This window comes from Rhamphochromis sp. 'chilingali', assembly GCF_963969265.1.
Source record: "Rhamphochromis sp. 'chilingali' genome assembly, chromosome: 1".
In the NCBI taxonomy this organism is placed as follows: domain Eukaryota; kingdom Metazoa; phylum Chordata; class Actinopteri; order Cichliformes; family Cichlidae; genus Rhamphochromis; species Rhamphochromis sp. 'chilingali'.
This window is the reverse complement of record NC_137929.1, coordinates 34,908,517-34,926,397: the sequence shown is the minus strand read 5'-3', so window position 1 is coordinate 34,926,397 and position 17,881 is coordinate 34,908,517. Positions and strand designations below refer to the sequence as shown.

Sequence of the window (17,881 nt, the reverse complement as noted above, 5' to 3'; positions counted from 1 at the left end):
CTGTGCTGCATGACGACGATCCACCACACTGATAAACATGTCACTATAAAAAGACTATTTGCCCTCATAAACATGAGCAATAATTCTGAATAAAATGCAGCTGACAAATACAAATCAAAGCTTGATTTATTTTTGCAATAATTAATCATTAATGAAAAGTGCTCGTTGTAAATTCACTGTGTACCAATGACGTAAATTTCCATTTAAATCTTTCCATTGTACTTAAATAACAAAATTTACAGGGACATTTTTTTTTCATGTAATCAAATTACTTAACGTGGGCATAAATATTTGTGAGTTCATGCCACAAACGTGTCTCATTCAAAATGAGCAAATAATTTTTCACTAAAAGCAATCTATTCAATTTCAGTGCAGTTTTATTTATATTCCTGTTAAAAATCCCTTTTAACAGAAAGAAACCTCCAGCAGCATTCAGGGTCACCTAATCCAGCAGTAACTATAAGCTGTATCAAAAAAGAAAGTAGAAAGAGTGTCTGTCTTCTAAATCCAAACTGGAAGCTTTAATATTTAGATATTAGTCTAGAGCAGAAGAACTTGTTTTGGAATTAAAAAATAATAATAAAACAAATTATAATAATGTGAAGCGTTGAGTACCTGCCAGCAACTATGACTGTGCATTAAACCGCCACCACATCTCTTTAGAAAACACTGGACTGCATAGCAAATGTAATTCGCACAGGAGCAACGTGTATAAGAGACCCACGGAAGCAGAATTTGTACTTTTAGCAAGTGACTGTGTTCTTTTTAATGAACAAACGTGTGAGCCAGTGCAGCGGTGTGGTTCACTGAACAGCTCTGCACTACAATGATAGCCTCTGGCACGGAGAGCTTTGAATATAGAGATGCTTGTTCAAATCATTGTGATGGTTTAACCCACTCATGGAATTTAGGAAATTTCTTGATGACTTTATTTCTAAGTATGTAGGAAACACAGATGAACAATAGAGGAAACAACAAATCTTTGCCTCTTCTTCCATCTGTTCAGTTTGGATGCCTTAAATATGTCCGAGCATTAAAACCAGTAAACATGCCCCGCTCTGCCTTACACCACAGCAGCTTTATTCACACTTTCTGGTGATGTAGAACCTCCGAGTGTTTTACTTTGTCTGATTAAAAATTTAAATGATTCTCATCCCACTTTTCTCGCGAGAAAGTTGCCAAAAGCCAGGTCCTCTACAGTCCTGATATAACGGTCCCAGTCTGGTCGATGACGCTGCACCCCTGCCAGCCAATAACGTGAACGGTAAACAGCTGTCACAAAACCTCGTAGTTTCGCGACCCCTTGGCAGCCGTCGGCAGACCTGAATTAAAAGCCACTTGCATTACCATAGTTTATTTCTTTGTCACGGAACAGCGTAGTTGGATAAGGTGACATAATCCAGAAGCGTCTTCAGCTACAATGACAGGCAAGTGCACCCCTCACGGAGTCTCAGCAGCCTCGGGGGTCATTTGTTTAATCACAGCTCACACAGGTTTGTTGCCTGTCATGCGCAGATCAAGTAAAGGAGCTCGTTTCAAAGTGCCTGCAGGCTCGGGACAAGGCTTACTGTCCATACAGCCGCTTCCCTGTCGGTGCGGCCGTGCTGACAGCAGATGGCGCCATAATCACAGGTAATAACAGACAGGAGTGCGTTTTGCAAGCTCATAAAGTGTGGTTGTCATAGATACCGTAATATTAAGTAATGGCTGAAAGTGCAATTAAGCAAGCAGGCTACTGTCCTTAAGTGCAATTAACGGTGGCTTCATTTCAGGGGCCAGTATGCTTTTTATGTGCTTATTAGTTTATCTGCAGATTAAATGTTGTGATAAAACCACAGCACAACAGCAACAGCAGTTATAGTACTCGTATGCTTCTCGTGTACTAATGCACTGGTTTTTATAATCAAGCAACAAAAACCAGATACAATATTTATTCATTTCTAAGATCCTGTGCTTTTCTTAATTATCACATGTATATAAGCATTTTTCTTATATGCTCACATGTATACATTTTAGGTTTTGATATTTAGATTTGTTTACTTAGGCTGATTCGATTGCAAGTCAGTGCACTGAATTTTATTTCTAGTGTGCACTCAATGGTCTATGTTCTTAACGACAGTAAATGAACCCAAGTACTCTTCCACCGATACTACTCACTATATAACATTATTCAATTTTCACTTTTATTTGACTGTTCTTCTAATATGTGAATTTGTGTTTATCTATAACCTCATACTCACAATTAATATACATGCTCGTGTATATTGCACTGCAGTAAATGTTATCGTTTGTTTGTTGCGCAGGATTTTGTAGCTCCTCATAATGCAGATGTGCTCATGTGCTGCTGCAGTGAAACTTTCATTTCGTGGAATAAACCTACAAACTTTAATTTATCCAATCCGCTTTGATCTCATCTGGCACTGAGCTTAACTTGGCTGTGAATTTCCCCAATGAGAGACAATAAAGGATATTGCTATTCTATTCTATTCTATTCTATTCTATTCTATTCTATTCTATTCTACTCTATTGTCTGTAACTTGGTTCAGTAGTAAAAACGGCATGCAGAAGTTATAATACAATAATGTGATCTCTATAGAAAGTAAATAAAACTGACAGAGGCAATTTCCTCTCGTAATTCTTTTTATATATTTTAATAGTTTCGGCAGACTTTATTTATAAAACAATTTACGAATCACAGATTTTGACTTACCAAGAGAAGGCAGTAAAACAGTCAGACCCAAATGTACACCTCACAAAGTATGATTGCTTTTCAAAAGCCGGAGATATCAAATGTGATTTTACGATGCCTCCCAGTAGAGCACTGTAAAAGAGCCCAGGGTCTAAGTATTGTTAGGGTTCCAGGCTGCAATGTGGAGAATGCATCTTATGGACTGACGGTGTGTGCCGAGCGGACTGCCATCCAGAGAGCTGTGGTGGAGGGCCACACACAGTTCAGCGCCATCGCCGTGACATGGTAAGACACTCAGTCTCAACAAAGCACGTTGCAACATATTCCCGAGCGCTCATCCTGTCCTCTCCTCTATGCAGTGACATCAAAGACCGCTTTGTTGGACCATGCGGAGCGTGCCGACAGGTCCTCATGGAGGTGAGGAGGTGTCTCTAAGGATTTTTTCCCATCTAGGAAAGTAACCCAGGAATCCAGGAACCCATATTCATCCTTCCCTGTAAAACACATCTACAGTGATAAGTAGCTGTGTGTCTTCCAGCAGGAGAAGCTGCATTTTACAGGCTTGTTAAACTAGAACAGTAAAGTGTTATAGCTTTGCTACAGTGAAGGGCACTTTGTATCAGCAAAAAAAAGCATATTTTCTCCTCCTAAAATATTGTCATAAACATTTAAGATTAGATTAGATTTATTATGTGTCCTTTCAGAAATTAAAATTGTACCTTTGGGGAACTGGAGGCGTCACACTTACAGACATCAAAGACAGTAACAACAAGAAAGTGCTGCAGTAAAATTGATGAAGATCAAATATGTACGAATATGTGCGAGTGACACCCATATCATACCACATCATATCATGTGTCACCTGGATTTGTTCAGCAGAGTTATACTGCAAGGTATAAAAGACCTCTGGACACGCGACATTCATAAACGTGGCACCCTGTAGCTCCAGCCCGATGTTAGTAAGGCGCATTCACCAATGATACATCACTGAGCATGTCTCGCCCCTTTCCCACCACTTGTGATTCTCAATGTTGGGTTATACTTTGTTGTTGCTGACTTGTGATCTTCCTGCTGATATTTACAGTGTGATTAGAAGGGATGTTTTCTGTAATCCAATAGACCATTTTAATCAAAATTAAAAACACAAACCACTCTAAACCTCATGCTTTACATACATGTAGCTTTTAGAAATATAATGCATGAACTTTATTTTGTTAAAGATGACCCATTATTGTTAGACTCGCCATTTAATCCAGTCCAATGATATTTTATTCCAGTTGAGTCTTGCCTGGGCTTTGAAATACTTTATGTTAGGAATAAATTATAATTTTGGAAATGACCCATTTTAAACCTTGCTTGCTGATATTTTTATATCTTTTTTGCTTTCTCTCTGTGTGTTTCACAGTTTGGATCAGACTGGACTGTATACTTGACCAAGCCAGACGGCTCTTACAAAGAAACCAGCCTCAGTGAACTGTTGCCTTTAGCCTTTTCCCCATCACATCTAGCTAAGAACTGATGAAACCTCAGTGAGATCCTTCTTCGGCTGATCTTACAGTGACATAGCAAAATTAAATAATTAAATAAATAATAAATAAAAATAAAACAGCCTGTAGACTTCTATCATCTTTGAAGTTATTTTACGATAAATAAATATAAATGTGATGCCAAGCTACCCATAAACAATAAAGCTTATTGTTTAAACGTCTGATGTTTTTTTGTTACGCAAGCGAGGCGTTACCAGAGAGATCTCACGATGACGTTTATGTGTCTGTCATGTGACCACGCTGGGCGTGTCTTAAATTCGTTTCCGGAAACATGGAGGCTGTACTGAGTGATGTGGTGGCTCCTGAAGACCTTCTAGTAAGTTTTCACGTTATTAAACTTCTTCCTTGGGATTAAAACACACATTTAGCATATGAGCGACTTTTCCTGTCGCCCCACGGCGTCTGTCAGTCGATAAACGTTGGTACTCGGGAGAAATGTGACATGTCGACACGCACTTAGTCGCGTCACGTAGCTAGCTCGTGCTAATCATCATGTTTATGAGTGAACATCCGGACACTGTGTTATCGTAGTTTCGACTAATAAAACAGTTTATGGCTAATGTAGTTTGGCAGTGATGTTAGACTTTACTTTGTGAACTAACCTGCTCAATAGCTGAACATTGTAATTGTTCCTCGTGGATACACAACAAACAATACTGAGGAAGGGTCAGGGCATCTGCTAATATAAACACAATCGAAGTGACTTTTTCTGTAAATGAATAAATAATAATAAAATATGAAACCAGGTATAAATTTTAGGTATAAATCTGGGACTCCCCACCATTTGACCTTAGAACTGAAGAAGCTTCTCGGATGAGAGGTGAAACGTCTTCAAGCAACTTAAAGAAGTCCAGACGCTTTTCTTTGCAAGCTCCTTCGACTATGAAACCGGTCATTTTTGCCTATTTTTATAATTCCAGAAATTTGAGAAGAAATATAACAGCGAGCTGGCGAAGGGTGCTGTCTCCAAAGAAACAAAGTTTGAGTATGCTTGGTGTTTGATCAGGAGTAAATACTCACAGGATATCAAGAAGGGGATTGTACTTTTGGAGGGTAAGTCCACCCACTGTGCCTTATGTACTTATAATGTTATTACTTTTCTGTTGGCTAACAGGATTGTTGCAAGTGCCCCTTGCGGTGTACTGAAAATCCAGATAGCTTGAGTCATCAAAGTAGCTTCCTTTTTACCTCGTTAAATCACCATCGCAACTGATGCTGAACACATAACCTGGGCCCTGTACTACAAAGCGAGTTCAACATAGCTAGGATTTCTTTCAGCTATCAGGATTCACTTATCCTAACTTTGGGAAGCAGGATAAACGGTTACAGGAAGCTGGTTATCAACTCGTAAAATTAACCAGAGCTTTCCCTTGCACCACAAAATAATGTAACTGTAGTAACTAAAATTATAGAAATGTCCTTGGATTGTAGACTTGTTATAGGTTTCCTGATGACTCTTTTCCGCTGACGCAGTGCTGGTGCTGTACTTATTCAGTTTGGACTTTTTTGAGAACCAGCCCACAGTTCAACATGAGCATGTATATTGCTGCAGTAGTTAAGTACAGCTTCTTTCATTTAAGAAAACTGGCAAAGGGGACACCTGTCCTTTCATCTGGAGACTGTAATAGCTACTTTTGTTATGTCTCAGCTTGATTATTGTAATGCCCTTAATGTTAGAGTTACTCTTCCCTGTCGACTCGATATTGGTGCAGAATGCTGCTGTGCTGTGCTGTGGGCACATTACACCTATTCTGGCTGCCTGTGCACTCTAGAGCCCAAGTTCTTGTATTTGTTTTAAATCCTTAAATGGTCTAGGCCTGTCTTTATTCCCACCCTCCTGTCCGAGCTCTCTGGTCATCTGACTTGTTGTTCCTATGTGGATAAATTGCCTTTTCACATTAGACAGTCAGCTACGTGTCCATTTCAAAAACCCATGTTAAAGCACATTTATATTCTCTGACTTTCTACCCAGCATGTGACATACATCTCTGCTTGTTTTTATTGTTTTATACTTGCTTGTTTTTATTTTATTGCAGTTTTTAGTGGTACTGTCTTCACTTCATTTTAATTTCATTTTTATGTACAGCACTCGGTGTCTTCTACGACTGTTTTTAAAGTGCTTTATGAATAAAGTTGGTACGCTATGGACTGTTTCAAATTAATAGTTTAATCTTTTGTTTGGTTTTTGTCGTTGTTTTTGTTTTTAAGTAGTTATTTAACTACATTGTTAATGGACATCGGTATACAAAAAGTGTGAGATGGAAACTGTGAGCCCAGGCAGGTCACTTCAAAACTTTACAGTAAACAAAGACTTGATAAGTTAAGATAAGATAAGTTAAAAGTGGGAACAGAGCTGGTTTAGTTTCAGCCGTTGTTTAAGCTGAGCCTTAAATGTGTGATAAGTTGAGCGCTCTGTTATTCCCATTGATAGACTCTTAATTGGTTAGTATTTTGAGTAGTAACAGCACATTTTGTCCAAATTTAGTGAACCTATAAATTACTTCACAGCCCCCTCTAGTGGTGGCCCTAGTGCTAAACCCACAGTCTGTGCTTGCACTAATAAATAAAGGAGGTTGGCATGTCCATGTAAAATCTTATACATAAAACAGTCAATTTTTAACATTATTAAAACTCAGGGATTTGTCATCAACACAGCAAAAATATTCCAATCTTCAAATGGGAATAACTTTTAATCAAGAATTTTTGTGGAGGTTTTTTCCTTTTTTTGTAAGTAATGAGTCTATTGATTTAAGTGTTGTTTCAGCTGTTAACGATAAGGTATTGAAATGACAAGCAATGCAGATAAAAGGATTGTACAGTCTAAGCTGCGGTGACCATCAGAGTCTAAGTTGCTGCTGGATTGCCCCTGCGGGGTCCTGGAGCCCGGAGCTGGGTGAGTGTGTGTGCGTACAGGTCTGTGTGTCTCCATGTTGGGTGAGTGTGTGAGTATTTTCATATGTGTCTTTGAGGGTGGGAATGCATGTTTGTGTCGGGTCTTAGACTCCACCTCTCTCAGAACATCTCCCCCCCACACTCCCTGCCAGTGGCTGGTGCCCCAGCCTGCTGGTACCCCCGCCTGCTGGTGCCCCCGCCTGCTGGTGCACTGATGGTTCTCGGTGCTCGGGTGTGTACTGGCTCACTCTCGGCTGTTGCCTCTTAACATTTTATGCATTATTAGCACTGTATGCTGCTCAGTAACATTCAATATTTTTATTTACTGTTACTGATGCTCATGTTGGTTGTTGCTGTGGTTTCCTACTGTCTTTTTGTTTGATTTTTCTTTTTCTTTTTTTGGTTGTTGTTGTTGTTTTTTTCCTCTCCTTTCTTATAAAAAAATAATAATAATGATGAGTGTCATCAGTGAGTCATTGCGGCAGCTCCTCCTGCGGTCGCTGAGGTCAGCGTCTCCAACTTTGGAACCAGCAATTTTGTGGTCTTTTTCTTTCTGTATAAATGGGTGGAACTGGTTTTGGATTAGGCACTGGCGCTGCGTCACTGGAAAAGCTCAGCACAGCCAGCTCCATTACCTGCACAGTGATTATTCTTGTAACTTGTGACTTTGTGGCTTCAGTGTGTTTTCAGCTTTCCTGGTTTGAATCGTGTGTTTGTTTGTTTGTTTGTTTGTTTGTTTGTTTGTTTGTTTGTTTGTTTGTTTGTTTGTTTTTCTCGTAGAACTGGTTCAGAAAGCATCAAAGGACGACTCCCGGGACTTTTTGTTCTACCTTGCAGTGGCCAACTACAGACTCAAAGTGAGTGGCACCTGTTTCTTCTCAGTTCAGGTTTATGGGAGACAAAATGAAGAAACAGACCTGCAGAAATCTCTGCTTTTGTATCACGCTGCTTTTGAGCTTCAGATAAGAGAGAGGGCAAAGGTCAAATCTGACAGACAGCGCAAAATATTTCTCTCTCTGACTTTACCTCTTACTTCCTGCTCCTCCCTAAAAGCATGTCATCTTACTCATTGGTTCGCATTTACCGAGGGTTTTTCTAATTGGTCTAATCCTAAAGTACTGCTGAGGCATGGTTACATACACTAATAGGAAAATGTTTCCTTAACACACCCAGTTCTCTGTAAAAGAAATGTCCTCACTTGTATTTCAGTACCATAATGTGCTCCTCTCTGACCTCCCACTCACCGTACTTGGAAGATAACTAATCAGACCTTCAAAGTCTGCAGGTCACAATGAACTCGGTCTCTTCCGTGTTACCTTTTGCACAATGAGTGTACATGAACGCCTTTTACCTGACGATCTTCAACACATGATGGATTTCTTTCATGCTTTCCTGCGTGAATAAAAATGTCCTTTTTAATGATGCCAGAGAGACATGCCATTTAATGAATCTGTGGAAAAGTTTTGCCACTGAAGCTGGCGGTTACCCTGCCCGCATTCCCAACGAGCCAATCAGCAGCTGAAGCGGTAAACAAACGAACCAATCACAGGCATGCAGTGAGAGCTTCATGACCGTTTGAACTGTGTGGTGGACATAAAAAGACGCAGATAAGCACACTTATTGGTATCCTTGGTTTGCCATATCCGTTACATGAATCAGCATTTGTTTCGAGTGATCTGGAGGGATGACGTCGATCATCATCATCATCATTTATTTATTTATATAGCACTTTAAAAACACACCTGGTAGACCAAAGTGCTGTACAATACTTATATGCACATAGCGGCACATTCAATGGAGGAGCGTTATGTAACCTGGATGTGGATAGCAGGCGGAGAAAAAAAAACCTTTTTAGACCCTTTATTATGGAGCAAAGTCCCACTGACCACAGCAATTACTGCCATGGCTCTATCTCCCCATTAATTTAGATAGCCGCTTGGAGGTGTTACAGGGGTGGCTGTCGAGTGATGAGAGCTGCTTTTGGAAGGACTTCCATAAACTAGACTTTCTCTTCTCCCTCCAGGAATATGAAAAAGCTCTCAAGTATATCCGCATTCTCCTAAAGAACGAGCCGGGGAACAAGCAGGCTCTGGAGATGGAGAAGCTCATCGACAAGGCTTTAAAGAAAGGTAAGAAAGAGGCACTAAATGGTTTCATAATAAAAGCGCTTGTGTTTTGAAAACTACATCCTGACCTTTTACCTCTTGATATCTAGATGGCCTTGTCGGCATGGCGATTGTCGGGGGAATCGGCCTTGGCGTGGCCGGCTTAGCGGGCCTCATCGGCTTGGCTGTGTCAAAAGGAGCTGCCAAATCCTAACTTGGGTGTGAGTGGGAACGTGGATGTTTTTCTGGACTCACACACTGACCAGCCTGCATAAAAATAAAGCTTTTGTACTAAAAGCTTGGAAGACGTAGAATTCTGATTTGAGGGTGAAATTAAACTGCGTTATTTAAAAGATTTGAATATTGCCAGCTGTAACAGGGGTGAAAATCGTCGTACATACATTTGTTGACACACTAATAACCTGTCACTTCCTCATTTGTCGTTTAAACAAACTAGAATAGGAGACGTGTTGTTTAACCCTTATATAATTTTTATACTGTGCACTTCAGCCCAAATATTTACAGCTTGTAAAAAGAAAATTTGTCCAGATGCATGATTTTGCTTCAGTTGTTGTTCGTTGCATTGATTTTTGAAGCGTTACAGAAAGTGTTACTGATGAAGCGGAAAGTGAAGCTTGTAATCCTGTAATGAGGGAAGAGAATCATTTGTTTGATGGTGACGTCTCGGTGACTGCCATACTTCTGCTGCTGCTGCTGAGGAGGCAGTGAGCAGATGCTTGCATTTACTCTGGACATGCAGTTTCTTAAAGGGATGCAGCTCTTATAATGGAAATTAAACTGTTTTATGTTGCGTAAAAAGCATTTCCTAACATTAATATTAATGGGTTGTTTTCCATCTCTATTAATAAAATGATTTTCAAATGAGAGATTTGTGTTGTATGCTTTTGATATCTCAGAGTAACACACACACACACACACACACTACTGTGGAGTAAAAGCTATACTTTAAATTCTTTTGCAGCACAAGTAGCACAAATAAGCATTTGATTACATGGAGTCCTCATTATAATAAGAAGATATTAAAACATTGAGCAATGTATTTATATGGATAAATACATTGTAATGAAATGAAATTAAGAAAAGTCAAAATCTGAATTTTACATAGTTAGCATAATTAGCCTATGTTGTTTGGGATAGTCACATTTTAATTGTACGTTGAAGCCTTTTATTCACCTGACATCCACGAACAGCACACAATCACCAGTTATCTAACACCTATGTCTGTGGGAAGAAGCTGGATTGCCCTCGCAGAGAAATCCACGCAGAAAGGATCTAAACGGCATTTAGACCAAGAACCTCAAGCAGTGACTGCACTGCTGTGCTTTAAAAAAGAAAATAATAATACTTTTTTTCAAATCAAATCAAATCACTTTTATTGTCACATCACATGTGCAGGTACATTGGTACAGCACATGTGAGTGAAATTCTTGTGTGCGAGCTTCACAAGCAACAGAGTTGTGCAAAATACAAGAATGGCTACATCTGAAACTAATAAATATATGTACAATATATAATAGTATATGCATTTCTGGATGTGTATACTAAATATTTTTCTACGTGTGTGTGTGTGTGTGTGTACACATATTTTACAAATTAAATAGAGTAAATGAATCAAAGTACTTGAATCAAATAATTAAATTAATCTACAAATGACTCAAAATTGTTTAAAATCCTTTTATAAAATTGAACGCAACTTTAAAAACATGTTATATACTTTTGAAGCTATTTTCATATTTACTTTAGAACCTGTTTAACATGTATGTATAATCTTTTTATTCGTTTGCTATTTGATAATGAACCGATAATCTGACATATGCGATATTGCGCAGTGGTGTTCCCATCACTGCCACGCATAACACACATCAGATCAACAAACACGGTGAACACAGCAGCTGTGAGCGCGGTGTCAAAGCTGTAGGTCCCGACGAGTCACCGGCTCGCTCCCCTGACGATTCCCGGTCCACCTGACTGGTTTGTTAAAGAGCGGGAGCGCGCGCACGCAAGCTTCCTCACACACCAAATGAACTTGAACGCATTTAGCTCCCGAACTCCTTATTACCACAAGGCATATTTATGTTCACACGTCCCTCAGTATTAACACCTGAAGTCCACAACAGGCTCCGTGTCAGATTTTCCTTCCTGCTTCACCCTTTGGCGCATCAGTCAACAGAATCTATGTAAAGCTCGGTGTTCTTCTGCACCCAAGCTGCTCGCGGGGTTATATAAAGGACCCGTTTGTGCTCCATCAAAACTGTCAGGGCTTTATTGAGATGAGAGCAAGATGTCATTCTATTTTATAGATTTATGGGACTGGTGTTGCATAGGTGTCAAAAAAATTCCATTTCCAAGAGCTCTTTTGTTTAACACGGCAAGAGATTTTCAGTAGGCTACAGCATTTAAGTCACAACACCGTCTTAAATCAACCAAACTCTGATTTGCATTAAAATGAAAATTGCTGTGAAATTTTAGCTTCACATATTAAATACTTTTCCAGCTGATTTTTTTTTTAATTACCGAATCAATCAACCGATAATATATTGAAAATATGAAAGAAGACCGGCACTCCTGCAAAGTCCCATATTCAAGAACACATTAATTTAAAAAAACAAACAAACAAAACAAAAAACCTTCAAAGTTGCAAAAGACAACTTGTGACAAATTTAAATGATAAACACTTGAATTACTCAATACTGTAAAATTAGACAATTTTTTTAACATTACATTTTTAGTCACAAAAATGAAGAAAACTTTTATTCACCTTTCTTATTTTCTGCTCTGCTCTTTGCAAAAAACATGTGATGGTCCATAGTTTGAATGTACAGTAGGCTACATAATAATTGCCGTTCAATTTAGCGTCATATATGTATTAGAATTAAAGGCGTGTTTTTTGTTTTTATGACATACAATGTTTATATCGTTTTTCTTGCACATTAAAATCAGAGGCAGTAATTGAAAATGCTTATTTCAAAAGATAAACTATTACAGATGAAAGCCTGAAATGTTGAATTTTCTCACCATCAAAATAAAACGGGGTCTTTAATGTGGGACTCGTGCATCAACAATGTCTGCGTATTGGCTTATTAAAATATGTAGTCCTGCATATTTGTGCGCACAATTTCTGAATAGTAAATAGTTCACTGCACTATGATGCTAAAACAAAAGATAGAATGCTTTTAAACATCGATTTATTAGTCACAAAAATGAAGAAAATGCTATTTTCATGAAGGATCGAGCAAATAGTACAAAATCCTGGAGTTTCTAGGTACGCCTGTAAGTACAACTGGGAAAATTTCCTATAATGAAGAGCACCTCCCTTTCTTCAAGGCACCACCCACGCTCCTGTCATTGTTTCACTGATTTCATAAAAAGTGGGTCCTTGTAACTGATGCAGATACTGTTTTATTAAGGTCCAGCATCACTCCAACACAAGACAGCTTATAATCTAGACATGGTTTGGGATGAAGAAGAACTGAATGGCTTTAAAACACACGGTGTAAGCGTTTCTACAAGGAAACAGGAGCCAGGATTCTGTAACACTGTAGCATTTTTCCTACCATATCCATAAAGACCAATCGATAAATCAAAGTCCAATATGAAACCCCATTCTTATCAATGTCATTTATTAACTGTTAGATTTACAATGAGGGATTTGGTGCACACAATGTGACAGCTTGTATTGTGATTGTCATCTCTGAGAGTTTAACCCACACACGAGTTCGCTCACTCTCGATCATCCTCATATCTTGACCCTCGGAGAGATTCAAACAGTCAACATCTTTTTACAACGGGGAGGTTTATGGAGGCTATGGTTTATGTGCCGCGTTATCAGCGCGGTGGGATGTTACTTATTAACCCGGGTGAAAGGACCGAAACTCGGATCGGCCTGAGAAAACAATCATTTTCTCTGGTGTAAAATAGATGATCATTTAGGTAAACAATTAGATAAAACCATATCTGAAGAAACAAATATCCAAACAGAGGAGCAGAAAATAGACATAATGTCTAACTGACCCCCGAGCTGTCTCCAGCCTCTTCCCACGCGCAGTTTAAACACACTTAAACATCAATGATTCATCAGAGCTGGTGTAATTCAGCTCAGCTTCAGTGCGTCTGAGGGCCAACGTCCGTCAAGTATCCAGCGGGTTTAACACAGATACTAATGTTTAATCACCGCGAATGAGCACAGTGTAGAGGCCCGCTTACCCCCCGCTGTGCAGGTGTAACTACACTGGAAATTAAGGTTGTTGTATAATCCAGTTAAACAGCTGATTGCGGGCAGACACAAGGAAAGGCGGTACATGTTACTTTTTGTCTCTCTTTTATTGTGCTGTTCACATGTCATATTCATCATAATGTGAAAGTGAGTCTGTCTTTGTATGTGGGCTGTGTCGTGAAACAGAGGCCAGAGGCATCTGCGGGAACAAAGGCTGTTTGTGTCGCAACCGATCACAGAGCGCTCACAACACTTTACAGGAGCGAAGCAGACGTCAAAATGAAGGGTGTCGGAATTATGGAAAAACTCTTAACCCTTGTCCTTTGCATTGCATTTTTAATTTCTTTAACTGATGATGTGTTGTTGCCGTTTCTTTTTAATCTGGCATTAACATAAATGACACCATGTGGGTGCTGCACAATCACAAGACAAGTTTCTTCTACTGTTTTTTTTTTCAAAGCACAAGAGTGTTTTTTAAACTTTTTTCTAAAATTAAAACAACAATAGCACAGGAAATGGACAAACAACAGAAAAGAGGACGAGCTTAAACAAACAGGATAGAAAGGGGGTCACGTGGTTAACTGTATTCTCCCCATCATCATGATGTATATATAGTACCATGAAAAGGTGTTTTCTGAAAAGTCGTAGTAGAAAGATTTCTTATTTTTAGTGTATCTGTCTCAATTACATAATGTGTAAATACAAAATATAGTTTTTAAAGGATTATTTCTTCTATTTGGGGGGGGGGGGGGGGGGGTATCCAAACCTACAACAGAAGAAGAACAAAATAAATGCATAAATAAGTAAATGTGCAGTTCCATAAATATAAAGTACTAATAAAGAAAGGGAGAGGCTTATTGGTAAACTTTGAAAAGACAGACAACAGAGATGACCTCTGTTTGTAGTCAGCAGCCAACTGTACACACCTGGAATCTGGTGACACAGCCATGCTGCACAGCTCTTGAGACAACACCAGTGCATTCAGACCAAGTTCACGAGGCCGTTATTTAAGTGAATAATGAATATGAACAATTAACTGTTATTATTATAACTCATAGCATCACTTAATTGCAAACTGAAATTATGGCTTCAGTGTTAAATGTATGTATTAATAGTATTATAAGAAGGAGAAGAAGACATTATATAATAATACAGAAAAAGGCTATGGTCAAATATCTTAATACACACACACACACACACACACACACACACACACACACACACACGTGTATATATATATATATATATATATACATATATATATATATATATATATATATATATATGTATATATATATATATATATATATATGTATATATATATATATATACATATATATATATATATATATATACACATCTCCCATCTGTGTTACCCAACCTTCATTTCCTTATAAGCCTTGTGGATTTTGCACCATCTGCAATGCAGCTTTTGATCATTTTTCATTATACTTGGATACAAATGATTTAAAATGAAAGATGCCAAATCTGTAACTTTCTGGAAAGTGAGTGGAAAGTGGAAAATCATAGTTGCTCTTTGAAGTTTCGACCTGTTGCTCATCAGGACAATGTTAATGTTTACCCAAGCATACCAACATTTGCTAATTGGCACTAGACTCTAGTAATAAAATCAAGATTTCTGTGTGGAAATTTCACCTTGTAAGTCTGTTTGTGCGTACCTCTGTGTGTCATAATGGGAAAAGTGATTCTGAAGACACCTATTGTGGCAGAAAATTAACACAGCGGTGAAACTGAATACTTTGGCATGTGTTTTCTGTCCATGGAGCAGCACTGCAATAGTATAAGATGCGGTCATGACATTTCACAAGTTTTGCTGACACTTTCACAGATGGGTACAGTCTGTACTTGAGAGATTCCTCAGCAAGATGAGTTCAGGTTTTAAAGATATTATGGTGGCACCAAATCCAAATTTATTCTTTGTGTACCAATAAATCCACACTGTCTGGACCTATGTGACAGACTTATACCTGCCATTCCCTGTGGGTATTTTGCGCTGGTAAAAAGCGGTGAATATTGCTCTCCAGTTTTAGCAATTTCCTCTTAGCATTGATATGCATGTTTCGATATGACACTTAAAGGTTGTGTAATACGTTAAACCATTTAAAGCAACTGATTGGTTTCATTATGGCTTTATGGGCGTGGTCAAAAATATTTGACTGTGGCCTGGCAACGTGAGCAACAGTCCAACAACTATTGTTTTATTTTGATACAAATGTTACTAAATCCTGATTGGTGTAGGAGATGTGTTTAGTTTTTTTATTTAAAGTCCACCCCCCTACACACACACACACACAAATAATTGTGAATCTTTTAACAATTAGAGTCAATGATTATTTACAGACATACTGACGTTTTAAATAAACAAGTGGACACAAAAAACTTACTAAGCACTTACCTGCTCGATCTCATCTCTCTAGTTGTGTCCACTCATCACATGCTCATCTCGCCGGCTTTTAATGACCTGTTCTTGGAAAGCACATGAAAAACTTATAAACTTCGTTCCAGGAATTAGTTTATAAATGTCATATAAAGTTTATTTTAAAAGGCAGAGCCTGGGTGAAAGTTTCAATACAATAGCACAAAGTTATATGTAGCCAAGTGGGCAAAGAAATTGGGTTTAACAAAAAAGCTTTGCAAACACCTCACTCGTAAACTGAGACACTTAGGGCTGGACTGATTTCTCAGTTGAAAATGTCGCAGAACGTGGCTAATGTGTTTAGATGTAACTGTGGTTTGGATTTCTGTCTTTCTTGATAAAATGTTGGTCAGAGCAGTAAAAGGAAATAATAATGGCAGATATTTAGTTTGAAACACTTACATTGGTGTATGTAGTATGCATGTACTAACAGTATTTATCCTATTGTACATGATATTCTTAATAGTCAGATGGGATGTAAAACTTCAAGTATCTAAAAGGGTTCCTTTTAAATTATCACAATTAAGCTATAATTAATATTAGATTATTGGTTTGCTGTGCTTTTTATATATTTTGAGTTCACATGGCTGTCATTGTGAAAGAGATTGGATCAGTTAAATAAAGATAAAATAAATAATATTGACTGTGGATATCTTGAAGTGCAATATTTTTGTTACTACACTGTTTTAATATAACCATATATTGTTTCTATTCTGAGGTACGATATCTTTTTTATATGGACCATTAATAATGTTCCAAATTTTCTTTTGTACATAACTAAATCTAAGACATAATTAAATCACAGGAAAAGAAATGTGTGTAAAACGTACTGAAAATGTAAAATGTAATGCTTTAAAAAAACGAACTAGTTAAAAGAAGCCATCAGGTAATCATTAAAAACATCAGCACAAATATCTGGGTGCCCCTTTCCCAAGAATGTCTTTGTTTCCTGGAAGGTTTGTTGGAGCATTAAATTACTCTGTGTTCTGGCTAATCATGCACTCCTATCACTGTGGAGAGATTCAAAAAGCCATTTGTGATGGAGAAGCATTTTGACAATATCCTCCTCTTCTCAACAGTCAATTGGGTGGGGGGGTGGGGGGGTTATCGGCACATTTATAAAAGGGTTTACATCAAATACAGAAAAAAATAAGATGAAAAATAAACAAAACAAAAGTGAAGTGTCAAAATCTTGTTTATATTTAAACGCTAGGGAGTAAAGACGTGTCTTCGAGCTGGTTTTAAAGATGTCGAGTGCTGGTGAGGTCCTAATTTGAAGAGGTAGATTGGAAAAGCTTAGGTGCAGCCTCGGCTTCAGTCTGCTTGTATGAACAAACACAAGCATCTGATGACTACGCCAAGATAAAAGTTCAGAAAGGTTATAGGGTGCTAATCCATTTAGTGGCTTTAAAAAACAAACAATAAAATCTTTAAATGAACTGTAAAGCATACTGGAAGCCAGTGTAAAGAAGAAATATGGTCTCGCTTATATGTGGCTGTCAGGAGTCGAGCTGCCGCCTGCAAAGCCTGCATGACTCCAAAATAAAGGCGATTCCAATATTGAGGCCTGGATTAAATTAAAGCATGAATTACTTAATTAAATCAGCAGATGAGGGAATATTTGTAATCTTTGTAAGGGCCCTCAGCTGGAAGAGGCAATTTAACAACAGAATTTAGTTATTAAATATAAAACTGCCAGACAAAAAGGTCACTCCTGTTTTCTTTAGTTTTTTCTTTTTTGCAAACGGTGTTTTGCAATTCTCCAAATGAAAAAGTTCCCCCTTAAAAGAGCAATGTGCAGAGGCGGAGCCAGACATTTGAAACACCCGGGGCTTAGCCCAAAGAGTAGTATGCATGTGGGATTTTTATTTTTATTTTTTTATTTTTTTTTGGGGGGGGGGGGGGGGGTGTAGAAATGACTGAAAGATTAATAGGCTCTGTTCAAAAAAGAATGACTTCATATAGGGAAAAATATAT

At 38.2% G+C, this 17,881-nt stretch overlaps 2 protein-coding genes across 2 annotated transcripts; both read left to right on the top strand.

The window, feature by feature from the left end:
• The first annotated feature begins 1,229 nt into the window (after positions 1-1,229).
• LOC308387531 (cytidine deaminase) lies at positions 1,230-4,361 on the top strand. The gene is made up of 5 exons (XM_080867640.1): positions 1,230-1,427; positions 1,516-1,632; positions 2,863-2,974; positions 3,049-3,106; positions 4,095-4,361. Exons 1-5 carry the CDS (start codon positions 1,421-1,423, stop codon positions 4,206-4,208), a joined length of 408 nt encoding a protein of 135 aa, XP_080723766.1. The 5' UTR covers positions 1,230-1,420; the 3' UTR covers positions 4,209-4,361.
• Positions 4,362-4,425: 64 nt separating this feature from the next.
• On the top strand, positions 4,426-10,120 carry fis1 (fission, mitochondrial 1). Its single transcript, XM_080867519.1, has 5 exons — positions 4,426-4,552; positions 5,157-5,289; positions 7,909-7,985; positions 9,152-9,257; positions 9,344-10,120. Exons 1-5 carry the CDS (start codon positions 4,508-4,510, stop codon positions 9,445-9,447), a joined length of 465 nt encoding a protein of 154 aa, XP_080723645.1. The 5' UTR covers positions 4,426-4,507; the 3' UTR covers positions 9,448-10,120.
• Positions 10,121-17,881: the final 7,761 nt, after the last annotated feature.